Source organism: Cornus florida, unplaced genomic scaffold (genome assembly GCF_030987335.1).
Source record: "Cornus florida cultivar Cherokee Brave unplaced genomic scaffold, ASM3098733v1 CherokeeBrave_3.0.0_Hap2_Chr11, whole genome shotgun sequence".
In the NCBI taxonomy this organism is placed as follows: domain Eukaryota; kingdom Viridiplantae; phylum Streptophyta; class Magnoliopsida; order Cornales; family Cornaceae; genus Cornus; species Cornus florida.
The window spans coordinates 89,777,415-89,791,498 of record NW_026775581.1 but is presented as its reverse complement, the minus strand read 5'-3'; the positions used below and the strand labels follow the sequence as shown (position 1 = coordinate 89,791,498).

The 14,084-nt window shown below is 34.8% G+C and overlaps 1 protein-coding gene across 1 annotated transcript; it reads left to right on the top strand.

Annotated features, from left to right (window-relative positions):
• The first annotated feature begins 389 nt into the window (after positions 1 to 389).
• On the top strand, positions 390 to 13,988 carry LOC132282568 (O-fucosyltransferase 29). The gene is made up of 9 exons (XM_059784294.1): positions 390 to 1,074; positions 4,663 to 4,753; positions 6,910 to 6,986; positions 7,133 to 7,221; positions 7,404 to 7,593; positions 7,921 to 8,102; positions 9,976 to 10,078; positions 11,578 to 11,906; positions 13,175 to 13,988. Exons 1-9 carry the CDS (start codon positions 826 to 828, stop codon positions 13,572 to 13,574), a joined length of 1,710 nt encoding a protein of 569 aa, XP_059640277.1. The 5' UTR covers positions 390 to 825; the 3' UTR covers positions 13,575 to 13,988.
• Positions 13,989 to 14,084: the final 96 nt, after the last annotated feature.

Here is a 14,084-nt window from a genome sequence, read left to right as displayed (position 1 = left end):
TGATTGAGCCTCCAACCTGCCCAACTTGCTTGAGTTGCAATACCATCTTTATCTCACCTTCATTTCAGTATTTATCTATTTTTGGAACTCGCAGGAATAATTTGATTTTAGTTCATCTCAATCTCGCGTGCATCCTAATAATAATAACTTTAAGAAAAAATAACGTATGTGTCATGTGTTTGTCCTTGATTTTTATATGCACTAGAAAATAGTACTCACAGAAAAATGACATTGTCACGCTTGCCAAAAAGTACAAAATTAGTTGTTGGTGTCACACATTATTCACTTAATTTCCATTTTTACCCCGGTTACAAGAATTTTCCCAAAACGGAACTTCACTACTGTACTGAACCGCCGTTAGGTTAGTGACCTCCTATTTATTGCTACATACACACACAGTGACACACATATCACGATCTGTCAGTGTGTATATATAATATATCACGATCTGTAAGACTGTAACGATCCATCCTACATTTGAAATTCCCTTTTATATTTATTGTTATATATATATATATATAAGCACTCACCATGAATTGCATCGGTAGCAGGCACTACTTTCTCTCTCTAAAAAAAGCTCAACAGTTTTCCACTTTTTAAGAACACCGTGCCTTAGTAGTGATCATTTGATGCGTGGTTAAAAACCCTAATTCGAGTTCCGATTAGGGTTTTGAAATTGAGGAACAACAGTGTTCCATTGATTTCCACAGTAGCATTTATATCTGACTCAGAGAGGCAGGGGCATTAAAGAGAGAGAGAAAGAGCTGTAGATATTTTGATGTAATATGAGATTATTATTGTCGAGTGTGGTGTCTGAGTACTGCGATGGGTGTGGCCAAAGCTTGGAGGTTTAGTGCAGTGTTGGTCTGGGCTAAGGTGGATCAGCCTAAGCAGCATTTTTGTTGGAGATCGACGTCGTCGTCGACGCCGCACAGACGATCTATCTCATGGTCCTTTGTGTGTGGTTTGATGCTCTTTACATTGGGTTTGATTTCGCTCTTCACGGGCCATGTAGCTTCTGATCTTGAATGGTACTCGCAGAGACTGGTGAAAAGGCGTTTGTACAATAAATTGGTATTTTACTCTCTCTCTCTCCGTCTCTCTCTGTATCACACGCACTAAACACATTTTTTATGAATTAGAGCCTGGGATGTTTGAAATTTACTGTTTTGGCGACCCTTATGTAATTTGTTGGAATTGGAATCGAATGTTTGGCTACCCTTATGTAATGTTTTGACAAATTATACAGTTTATGTTAAATTAGAGCTGAAATCTAAGCAAACACATTTGTTATGAATTAGAGTCTGGGATGTTTGAAATTTACTGTTTTGCGACCCTTGTGTAAATATATATTTTTTAATTGGAATTGAATTTGTGACAAATTAGAGTTGAAATGTTGAGTGAGATTCTTCTGTTTCTCGCAAATTCTATTTCTGTCTAATTTCTTATGAATTAAATCGTGAAAGTCAATAGTTTCTAGCAGTCTGTTTCTCTCTCTCTGTAATTTCTTCCATGGTAAAATTTAGGTGTTGTAGTTATTTCTGTTGTGTTTATGTAATCTCTTTTTTTCTCTTTTATTTTTTTCTTCTGAATTTAGGGTGAAGTTCAGTTGTTTCTAGTAGTCTCTTTAAGTCTCTCCCCCTCCCTCTGTAAATTTTGTTGGATCAGGATAGAAGCTTAGTGTCGAAGACTAATGTTTCTTTGCAACTGCTATAATTTTGTGCGAATCTAAAGTAAGATTCTTTTCTTATTAGAAGGGGCAGAAGACTTTTATATGTTTACAAAACTGCAGCAAACATCTCTTTGCCCTCTCTAGAAAAAACAGGGAAAGAAGATTGAAAAGGATGTTTGAGGTACTAAAATGAGGGCCAAATGACTTTTAGAAGTCTGATAAGTCTTTCAGCATCCCTTTGTTTCCAAGAAAAAAAAATGAAAGGAAGATTTATATATGATTACAAATTATACAGTTTATGTTAAATTAGAGCTGAAATCTTGTGCATGTATATCACACACACTAAAACAAACACATTTGTTATGAATTAGAGTCTGGGATGTTTGAAATTTACTGTTTTGCGACCCTTGTGTAATTTTTTTTTTTGAATTGGAATTGAATTTGTGACAAATTAGAGTTGAAATGTTTAGTGAGATTCTTCTGTTTCTCGCAAATTCTATTTCTTTCTAATTTCTTATGAATTAAAGCGTAAAAGTCAATAGTTTCTAGCAGTCCGTTTCTCTCTCACTCTGTAATTTCTTCCACGTAAAATTTAGGTGTTATAGTTATTTCTGTTGTGTTTATGTAATCTCTTTCTTTCTTTCTCTCTCTTTTTTTTTCTTCTTCTTCTGAATTTAGGGTGAAGTTCAGTTGTTTCTAGTAGTGTTTCTTTATTTCTCTCCCCCTCCCTCTGTAATTTTTGTTGAATCAGGATAGAAGCTTAGCGTCGAAGACTAATGTTTCTTTGCAACTGCTATAATTTTGTGCGAATCTATAGGAAGATTCTTTTCTTATTAGAAGGGGCAAAAGACTTTTATATGTTTAAAAAACTGCAGCAAACATCTCTTTGCTCTCTCTAGAAAAAGCAGGGAAAGAAGTTTGAAAAGGATGTTTGAGGTACTAAAATGAGGGCCAAATGCACTTGACTTTTAGAAGTCTAATAAGTCTTTCAGCATCCCTTTGTTTCCAAGAAAAATAATGAAAGGAAGATTTATATATAATAATAATAATAATAATGAAAGGAAGGGGAATGAGAATTTGGATAATTGAGGCTTTTCTGGATATTCAAATATTGAATGCTTAGTTCCTTATCACAATGACTGAGTATGTATATCCGCGTACCAGTCAATGATATCATTCAAATAGGAAAAGAAATATATTATTTACCAGTCAATGACTGAGTATCCATATGAGAAGACAGTGAATCTGGTTGGAAATATATTATAGGAAAAGACATCACTTCACATAATTCTTACAGTCAATGATAATTCTTACAAAAGGATACTCAGTCATCCAATGATATCATTGAACTGCTTAAATTCCTTATGAGAAGACAGTGAATCTGGTTGGCAACTCAGTGATCGTGGTACTAATCACTTCACATCTCTACAGCATGTGGTTCAGTGATCCCAAATAGTTGAATTAAACTTCATTGAATTAAAGATTTTTGGTGTTCTTAGTTCATTTGCATATCCGGTCGATAACAAGTGGCTTTCTTTGAGCCAGGCTGAGCGTGGTATTGTTGATCGCTTTGATCGCTTTCTCGGTCAGCTCTTCTCATGTTCTTAGTTCATTTGCATATCCATACCTAATCTCCCTCAGGATTAGTTTTGCTATTAATGGCACACCTAAATTTCTCTTTGTTAGAGACGTGGATGGAAACTTGAGATATAGTTTGCCTAGTTTTCATGGCTGAAAGTGTCTTGCATGGGTAGGGATTATGTCCACAAGTTCTCCATTGACATTACAACATCGTCCTTATGTTAATTCTTATGGAAGATATGTAGCCAGATCTTGCCACCTACAACAATAATAACCACCAAACCTTTTCTCAACTACTTGGAGTCGGCTACATGAATTCTATGTTTGCATTCCTCATGTGTTCATAGGATTCATGTTCATATTGGTAATGACGAAGTTTTGTGCTACCTAACGCAACCCTCCCTCTTTATCCGGGCTTGGGACCGGCAGTGTAAAGAAACACAGGCCTAGATCTTGACACCTATATATATATACATACATTCTATGTTTCTACTGGATCTTACATAAGGGTCTGACAAAAATTTTAAGTTGGCTCTCAGCTACCTAACAAACTCTTCTTCTCTTTGGATTTGGAAATTGGTTGTAACCGGATTGAGTCACTAAACAGTAAAAACCCACCTTTCTCTCTTTGAGGCCATCAGTTACTGAATTTCCTAATGTCATTGTTAGTTACATTTCTGGGCTTTGATATTCTTATGTGCAAGAGTGTCAGGCCTATTAGTTGGCAAGATTTAATGGAAAGTATTTTAAATCAACTGATAATGAACATTTGCATGGTATAATTTTGGTGACAGCTTTGGCTAGTATATGACAAATAATTTATGGTATCTGTATTCTAATTTCTCGAAGCAGTTGGGAAAAGACTTTGTTGAGTTGAGTATATCCTGCTTTCTCTAAACTCTTGCTAATTTCACTGTTAATAACTCTTGCTAGTGATTGACATAGAATGTTGACGAGTGAAACTGACTTCTTAGTTGCAAATGCTTGTTCTTCTTAAATTGCTCATCAATGTTCCCTATATATAGGTATTGACAACTCTCAATGTTTTGATCATGTGCAATTTCATTGTGGACACTCCTTGTGAACCTAAGAGAATTTTTAGTGAAATTGGGTTTGAAAATAAATGTATATGAATTTGTGCCATATAGTGATCCCCAAACCCACCCACCCCCCCTCTTTTGGTGGGTTTATTTTGTGCTTTTGGCGTGTACCGTCCTGGAATGAATTTTTTATTTTAGCACGTACCGCCAAAGAGCTAAATACGTGATTTTTTTTTTTGGTTGGGTTCAATATTAGATTTTGTGCATGCATGTGTTTTCTCTGTCTATGTAAGTATGTGTCTTTGTACACTAATTGTCTCATGATGTTGCTCGCTTCATTCATAGAATATTATTGATTCTTCATTATAGAATGGGGACAGTCATGCACCAGTTGATATTTGGAAGTCAAAATTTTCAAAGTTTTACTACGGATGCAGTGAAAGAGGCCCTCGTTTTACTTGTAAGTTAGCTTATTAATTCCCAATTCCTATAGTTTATTGCAGAATTTTTTTCATGGCTTACAGAATATCAAATTATTATCCTTTTCAGTATGTACTATTGTGTATCGTTTATATTGCAATACCTGCTTGTACTTTTCAATTATCACATACTTGTGCTTTGGCACTTTGTTAATCAGAATTTGAAAGAGTATTTGATGTGCTACTGTAACCTTTTACTGTAAGTAAAATTATACTCCCTCCGTCCCACAATAAGTGTCCACCTTTCCATTTTTAGCTGTCCCAAAATAATTGTCCCAATTGAAAAGTTAATGTACTATTTTTTGTCTTCTTGCATTGAACTTATAAAAACAACTAAAGTATAAACCATCACATCACAGTGGACCCACTATGGGTAGATTTGGTAATTCATTCACTACCAATACAATAAAAAAACACACAAAGTCATAATCTTAAAAGGTTAGGTTCCCACAAAGGGACAACTAAAATTGGACGGAGGGAGTAATGGCTGGGTAAATGTTTTATGAATGCCAATTGACATAGGAGTTTTAGCTGTTACTGATATTGTTATGTTGCATGCTTTAGCGATAATTGAAGTTTAATACTTCTGCATGTGGCTAACTTCTGAGCAGCACCATTATTATAAGTGATTTGTTTAAGATTGATGCTTGAGACATTATTATAAGTTAATGTTTATTTTTGTAAGGAATATTGCATCATGGTTTATTCCATTCAAGGTGGTTCACAGGTTCAGCAATTTAATTATCTCAAAAATCTTCTGGTTTTTATCCTGGTTTCATCATTAAGATAATGGTTTCTTCCCTAGAGAACTCTATTATAAGTTCCCAGTTATTTTATTTTAATTTTATATATAAGATGGCATTCTTTGTTTGGTTGATCATTTTCAAGAATGATTCTCGCAGATCATCTATTTTTTAGGAACTGGTCTATACCCATTAGATGTGTTATTTGCAAAGCTATGGCTAGGAATGTTGATAATCTTCTGCTGCCTTTCCCTTTTCTATTTCCCTCTGGTGTTGCCTACTTACTGTATTTGGTTTGCAGTGGTCCATGCTGCAGAATATCTATTTTTTCCAGTCAGTTGTCCTGGCTTCGATTTTTAGATACATTTCTTTGGATATGCCCCTTTTAGTTTTTCTTCAAACAATTTGGGAGGAGAAATAAAATGGGGATTTTATGGAGTATATGTGAGTTTAGTGTAATATATATAATATTTTCCTTTTCTGCTCTTGTAACATGTTTATTTAGGTTCCCAGTCCTCTATTTTCACGAAGTATGGGATTCTACTCATTGTTTTAAAAAAAAAGGGGTTGAAAACTTTGTCATTTTGGTATTCTCTTTGAAATGTGAAGTTATGCATAAATGATTAAGACAATATATTCTCCCCTATCCTACCACAAGTATGATTAATGTTGTGATTTCTAAGTTGTTCTTCCCGCTGCCAATTCTGACCATCAAACTTGATTTCTTGAAGCCTTAGAATAGTGTCCTGCTACTGGGTTTTCCAGTCCAAGAGTTACGTCACATGCTTTGTATACTCAACCCTTTCTTTCAATTTCTTTTGTTTCTAGGCTCAACAGTGGGCATTTTTGGTTACATTATCAAGTTTACTCAGTAGGATGGTTGAATTAGGGGCCAACACTTGCATAGGAATGTTTTGTGGGCCATGAATAAGAGTAATACTCACTTTTAGCATTTTGCACATTTTTTACCAGAAGGTATTCCTAAAAAAATGAAGCGTTTTATATAGTTGACCATTGAAGTTTCCTATATGCATACTTAACAACCACTAAACTGCTTTGGATTATTTTCTTTATGTAATGCCATATATTTACTATATGCTGGAGTTCTTCTCTTTCATTTTTATTTTCATCAAATATATCCTATAGCTATTCACTAAATCTTGAAAATTTTATTTAGATGTTACACAACATTATCTGGTGAATTTAGTTTGAGTTTGACTGGATTATCTTTTGTAGAAGCACCATTTTCCCCATTATGTCTTTCCCTGCATTACTTGTTTGTCTTTCAAATGTCCTGAGCTACCTGTGTCTTAATACTTGGGTGGCTTTCCACATTTACTTTGGCAAGTCATAAAAATAGTCAAAACCTAACATTTGCCAATCATGAAATATAGCTGCTGTGCGTGAGCAATTGTCAAATGGCTATTTACTTATTGCAACAAGTGGAGGGTTGAACCAACAAAGAACAGGAGTAAGTCGAAATATTCTGTACTATATGCTACGTGTTCCATTAAATATCTATAGTGGAATGTTGTCGTTGGGCTTTTAAAATCTGTTTGTCATTTCTACCTTTCAATGTAAATAATCTAAAATTTGCTATCCATTTCATGAACTTAGATAACTGACGCTGTAGTTGTTGCTCGGATTCTCAATGCTACTTTAGTTGTACCTGAGTTGGATCATCATTCATTTTGGAAGGATGATAGGTGAGTCGAGATTTTATCAATTTATTTGTAGTATATAAGCTGTGTGATTATTAACAAACAAAAAAAGGGGGAAAAAAAAAGGAAAACAAAGATTATAGGCTGTATGATTTTATGTATGGTCACAATAGATAGTTAAATTTGCAATCATTTTCTCATTGAATACAACCTTATTTGACATGCAGTGACTTTCTCAACATTTTTGATGTTGATTGGTTCATCTCTTCCCTTGCAAAGGATGTTACCATTGTTAAAAGAGTTCCATATAAAGTTATGAAATCCATGGAAAAGCCCCCATATACAATGCGTGTTCCAAGGAAATCAGAACCTGAATATTATTTGGATCAAGTACTGCCAATACTCCAGAGGCGACGCGTAAGGAAGCTATTTAACTCATTATTGTATTTAATGTTTTCATGATTAATTATACACAAGTGAGTTTATACTTTATTGAGCTTCTTGTTCTACCTTTTTTTTTTTTTTTTTTTGGGTACTAGTATTTGCTTGCCGGCTGAAGTTCTCAAAAATCATGAATTGTATTAAATGGTAGTACCACTGTAGAGTAGAACTGTAATTAAACAGCTTCAGTTTCCTATCTGTAGTCACTTGAAATCCCTGGTTAACTTGGTTGTCATGCTGGAATATGTACCTTGTAAATTTTATTCTGATTGATGACAGTTAACACTCCAAATTTTTTTGCAGGTTGTGCAATTGACAAAGTTCGATTACAGGCTTTCTAGTAACCTTGATGAAGAGTTACAAAAGTTGCGTTGCCGGGTCAATTATCATGCTTTAAGATTTACAAAACCTATTAGGCATCTTGGTCAGAAACTTGTGATGAGAATGCGTAAGATGGCAAAACGTTATATTGCAGTCCACTTGAGGTTTGTTGCTTCTACTCATAATATTGAATGATGAACCAATATTTGCCTAACAGTTCACCATGCAAGAATGCAAAGCAATGTCAATTTATGTAATTCAAATAGTGCACTTCCATTTGTGCAGAATAGAACCCGCCCCTTTCTTTGTCTTTTCTTGAACATCCTGAATCATGCATTTCTTTTGGTTTGCACTAGAATAATCATGCAAGATCTGTCACTCTCCCAAGCACCAACATACTGAAGAGGTAAAGTGGAACAAACGAGCATGCAGGTTTCTCATTCTCATGTTTTAATTCTTCCAATGTCAACTTCTAGTAAAGAGATGTATTTATGCCACCATGTGAATCCTGTATTGTTCTGTGAACTAATGCGAGTTTGTTGCCAAGTGTTAGCACAGCCCTTTAAGTTGGTACTTGGTAGAAGGAATATGATTGTCTGATTTACTTATGAAATTCTCACTACTGGTTGCATTTGATTTTCTATTAAGTGTGCCCTTTGGGAACAAAATGTTAGCCTTCTATTGTTGGAATCTGGATGTTAATAATGTCTGGTAACATTACCACCAAATGTATCATGCTTATGAATTTTAACTTTTGAGTAGTCCATACGTTTCATTTTGGTAATTTCCAGTATAACTTGCTTCGAGATCCTCAGTTCCTTGTACTGGGGACTGGACTTCCTAAAATTTCAAATTAAAGAAGCTAGTGATAACAGATGCAGAGTGAACTTTGTTTTTCCTTGTATATATTTGACTTTGATACTTGGAAAAGAGTTTTTCCCCTCCATGTCTGTCAGTATGCGCTTCTGTGAAGTGCCTTTTTTATTCTTCTCTTCCCATATTGATAGTTTGATATATTTGAAGATAATGCTTATAAGCTGATATTGATATTCTCACTTTAAGGTGCTTCCAGACATTAAGAATTCCAATCCCCACCACATACAGAAAATATACATATAAAAATTCAGGTATATGTATGGGTTCAGGCTGGGTATGGAACTGTACCCCTTTCTCCAACCCATCCATTGGAAAAGTAACCTCTTCCCAATCCATTTTAACCCATAATAGTATGGTCACCATAAGACAATTTTAGTATAGGTGGAGTTTTGTTACTCAGTGGGGTGCATCGGTAATGTTTGGACAGACTATTTCTACCATCAAAGTAAGTCTTAACTAAGAAAGACTGAAGAGCTTTGTCTTTTGTTGCATGTGTCATGCTTACACTGATGAACTTGTGGCAAAGAATAGTCTCAGTTGAGGCACTTCCTTTTATAAGGGTTGGTGCACCATATAATTATAAAAAAAAAGGGTTGGTGCACCGTACATTCAGCTTATCTTTTGACGTGGATGAGTTGATAAGTCACATCCTTCACCTTTATATTCAACTGTTAGATTGTAAGAGCTGTCCCACATCAGAACTAGACTGGAATGTATGAACTTTTACAAGTTTCATGAGTCTTACAATCTTCAGCTAATACTAGTGTTTAGGGCAAGTGTGGATGTTATGAAAAATAATATTTGCACGAACGGATATGGAAATCTCGAATAGGGTTATACATACATGTGTATCAGTAAATGAAGAATTTTGGAAATAGAAATGGTACTATTGGAAAATTGCTACACAATATTGGGGTGGGCTAGGTTACCTCCTATCCCTGACTCTGCCAGAGCCAAGTCCGATTTACAGGATTCTCCTCAAACGTAACCCATTTGAGTGCTCCCAAACCTTTCCCAGTAACAGCAGCTAACCCCAAATAATCCAGTGCATTTGCATCCCTTGCATGTGGAAACCCACTCACCCACCTACGTTGTTTATTTTTGCGTGTTTCATCTTTTCCTTCATATTTTGTTTGTTGTCTGAAACTATTTCTATGGCAGGTTTGAACCTGATATGCTAGCATTTTCTGGATGTTACTATGGTGGAGGTGACAAAGAAAGATACGAGCTTGGTGAGATAAGGAAACGGTGGACGACATTACCTGTGAGATTCTTGTTGTGAATGATCTTCATCTTGATATCTTCTGTTTCATCACAAAGCAACTGTTCGATGATGAAAAATATCGTGTCTTTGATATGTAGAGAAGTTGCATGTTTTGTTATACCATGTGACCATCACAACTTTTTAAAAATGCATACACTAAATATATTGTTTTAAAGATGCTAAATGATAGGTTGCATCATGCTTATTAAGAGGGATAAATTGGATTTTTCTTGTTCCATATTCTGGTGTCTATGCAATTTTGTTTTTTGTTTTTTGTTTTTGTTTTTTTTTTTTTTTTTTTGTGTTTTTGGGTAATTTACACTCACACGCCCCCTCAGGTTTGTAATAAAGACACGTAGATACAACTTTGGGAGAGTGTGATCCAATTGCCTCCCCAAGTTTTCAAACTTGAACAATAGCACCCCAACCATGATAAGAGTACCTAATTGCCCTTTGACTTCTGAATTGACCCATTTAAATCATTAAAATACAATATTAAACTTTATAAATCCTTTTATTTGATGACCAAAATGACTTAGCCAAAAAAAATAATAATAATAAAATAAACGGAACTCCACCATTGTGGCCGCCAACGCCGTATGCATACAGACGGGGGCGGAGACAAGAATTTTTAATTGTGGGGTCAAACTAGTAAGTAAAATTAAAATTTTAAAATAATATAAAATCATTATAAGAAATTTTTTTTTGTGCGTATTTAATGCCCTTGATGAAATTGATGGATTAGTTATGTTATCTAATACTTAAACAAAATTCTAATACAAAACTCTTACTTTCCATCTCAAAAAGTAAGAAATATGATTTTTAAATATATATTTTTTATTATTTCGTAGTAATATATTAAATATTAAAAGACTATTTTTAATATTCAAATATTAAATATCACCTTCAAGTAATTACACACAAGTTAATCTTTTTATTTCTTATTGTTTACTGAAACATTACTTACACAACATGTCACATTTTTCTTCCACAAAAACAAAGAAAAAAGAAAAGAAAACATGTCACAATAAAATCATATTTGTTTTTTCATTCTTGAGGGTCATTTTGGTCAATTAATAGGAGGTTATAAAGGTAATTTAATGATTCACATGGGTCAATTCAGAAGTTAAAGGGCAAGTACGTACTTTTATCATGGTTAGGAGTGTCTTTGTTCGTTTTATCAAACCTCAGGGGTGTCATTGTCCAAAAAGTGCTTAAGTTGTAGATAGCCGTCTTTAACCCAAACCTCAGCGGTGTTAGTGCAATTTACCCTCCTTTTTTTTTTTTGGTTGGTAAGCTGGGATTTAATTAAAGGAAATCATTTACAGGTTTACAAGGGGCATCCCCCAGGATCAAAAAAGAACCAAAGCCACCAACTCAAGAAAAGAAAAACAAATGGCTTTAAAAACAATAAGCACCATGGAAAAGAATACAATATGAATATGTATTTATGCAAATAACATAGTTTCCTTACTTTTTCCCTCTTGTTTTCTATGTAGGATTTAAGTCCAGAGGGGGAGCGAAAGCGAGGGAAATGCCCACTTACTCCACATGAAGTGGGTTTGATGCTGCGGGCACTTGGATTTAAAAATGACACATATCTTTATGTTGCATCTGGTGAAATATATGGTGGAGAAGAGACTCTGCGGCCTCTCAGAGAGCTCTTTCCAAACTTCTACACAAAAGAGATGCTTGCCAGCGAAGATCTGAAACCTTTTCTTCCCTTCTCTTCTCGTCTAGCTGCCATTGACTACACTGTTTGTGATGAGAGTGATGTCTTCATCACCAATAATAATGGAAACATGGCCAAGATTCTTGCAGGCCGAAGGTAAGAAAATAAATCTGCTTCATTTCTAGACCTGCTCTTATACTTGAATCTAAACCTAAGCCTCCAATATGTGATTTTATTTAAATTTTTTTTTTTTTTTTGGTTTGGTATAGTTGAAAACACTAAAAGAAAATGAAATTAAAGAGAAGATTCATTTAACTTTTGAAGAAAACATTTCTTTGAAATGATGAACAATGAGACATGGAAAATTTTATTGAACGCAAAACATCGACACCTCAGCAATCCATGTTTTGTTATGCATGCTACAAGTATGTAATACTTTCGTCCAAAACACTAATTTTAGTGATCCAAAAAATTATTCTTACACGTTCATTTGTTTTCCTTTTCAATAGAAAAATAATAGGAAAGGACCATTGGCAAGTAGAATGAATCTAATTTGTAGTTAAATTGTGGTGGGTGAGGCAGGAATGTAGTTTTATCTTACAGTTTTGGATTTAGAAATAGATGAATCAATCACCCCTGCTCAATGAACACGCATTTCATTCTATTATAATAAATTCCAATTAAAACATGGATGACATTTACACTTTAATTATACTGATTGTCATTATTTATTTATGGTGAAAGAACTGCTGTTTGGTATCATAGTAAACGTTGGCCGGTTAAGCTTGAGAATGTAAGTTCAAGCCTGAGTTTAATAATTTTATGAAACAAGCTCAAAGAGTTAGGTTTGTATCTGCTACGTCCCTCCCAGCATCCTCCATTATCCAATTTATCCTTAACCATACTGGGTTTATACTTGAGCCTATGGATGAAAACCACTTGTAACGGTTAAGCCACCCCCACCACCACATTCCATTTATATATCGTTCTTATAAGCCATCCTTATTGCACCACATTTAAGTGTGTCATATCTTGATCCAGAAGTCTTTAAGGGGTGGAAGTGGAATTACTGAATACTTCCTTTGTTAACTATCTTATAATTTTCATAACTCATGGACCAAGGGTAGAAACTTTAAATAAAAAAATAAAAGAAATAAAAGAAAAGGAAATAAAGAAGAAAGAAAGTACTCATTGTGTGGTATCAGCATCTCCATCTTATTGTTGGTTTTGCATCTTGTCATCACTACTAAATGATTTTTCCCTCCCCTTTTCTGGTCTCTGTCATTGTTGCTTATAAATATTATTTTTTCCTTTTGTTTTTTTTCCCCCCCTGTTATCCTCATATTTTTAGGAATTCTATTTATGTGGTGGTGTTTTACCTTGGTGAAAAACCTGCTTATTTCTTTTATTTTCATGGGCCAAAGGAGGTACATGGGGCATAAGAGGACCATCAGACCAAATGCAAAAAAGCTTAGTGCTTTGTTCATGGCACGGGATAAGATGGATTGGAATACATTTGCTAGAAAAGTTAAAGCATGCCAGAGAGGCTTCATGGGGGAACCAGAAGAGATGAAAACTGGCCGAGGCGAATTTCATGAATATCCGTCCTCTTGCATCTGCAAGAAACCATTTAAATATTCTGACGCGGGAGAGGAATATGATGGAGATCAGATGTCAGCAAAAAGGTCCATTGAGCCATATTCTGCATTCAACGGGGATGACAAAGGTGCAAAGCGTTTACAAAGACTGAACGAGACAAACATGGCAGAAGAGCTAGTATCTGAAGTAGGAGAAATTGACGTCGATGACTTTTTGGCAGATTAGGTGAACTACACCCCTGAATGGTGCATGCCCTGAATTTGTCTTGATATATTCGAGCTAGTGTTTGGCTCTACCATTTCATCTCCAGTATATGCCTACTTTTATCAAGCCAATTTTTCTAGGCGTGGCATTTGGGCTTGAAGCCACAGCTTAAAGGTGGCATCTGGTTTTGTGTCTAATTGGATGTGTACAGGAAATCTGAGACTTTTGATGAGTTGCAATTGTTCATATATATTTTTGTAAGTTACATAGTGAGTGGGTATGCCAAAAACGAAGAACCAAAGCTTATTGTGTTCCAGTTTTGCTTTTGTTGTTGATGACAATTGCTTCACATAATTTCTCAACCAAGTGCCAAATCATTGGAATGGAAATGGATATCACACTGGGCATTCTTTTATTAGACTGCTGGTTTGTAAACTGATGATGTAGTTTCAACAGTGGTTTTGTAGGAGAGTTAAAAAGTTTATTGCTATTGGAGGAGATTGTAATTGTAGAAAAAAGTATTAGTATCCA

What these genes read in the sequence shown, in the direction of transcription:
- LOC132282568 (XM_059784294.1), top strand. Translation starts at nt 826, where the DNA reads ATGGGTGTGGCCAAAGCTTGGAGGTTTAGTGCAGTGTTGGTCTGGGCT. An exon ending in GGCGTTTGTACAATAAATTG is followed by an intron (nt 1,075 to 4,662) that starts GTATTTTACTCT and finishes TCTTCATTATAG; the next exon opens with AATGGGGACAGTCATGCACC. An exon ending in TGAACCAACAAAGAACAGGA is followed by an intron (nt 6,987 to 7,132) that starts GTAAGTCGAAAT and finishes TCATGAACTTAG; the next exon opens with ATAACTGACGCTGTAGTTGT.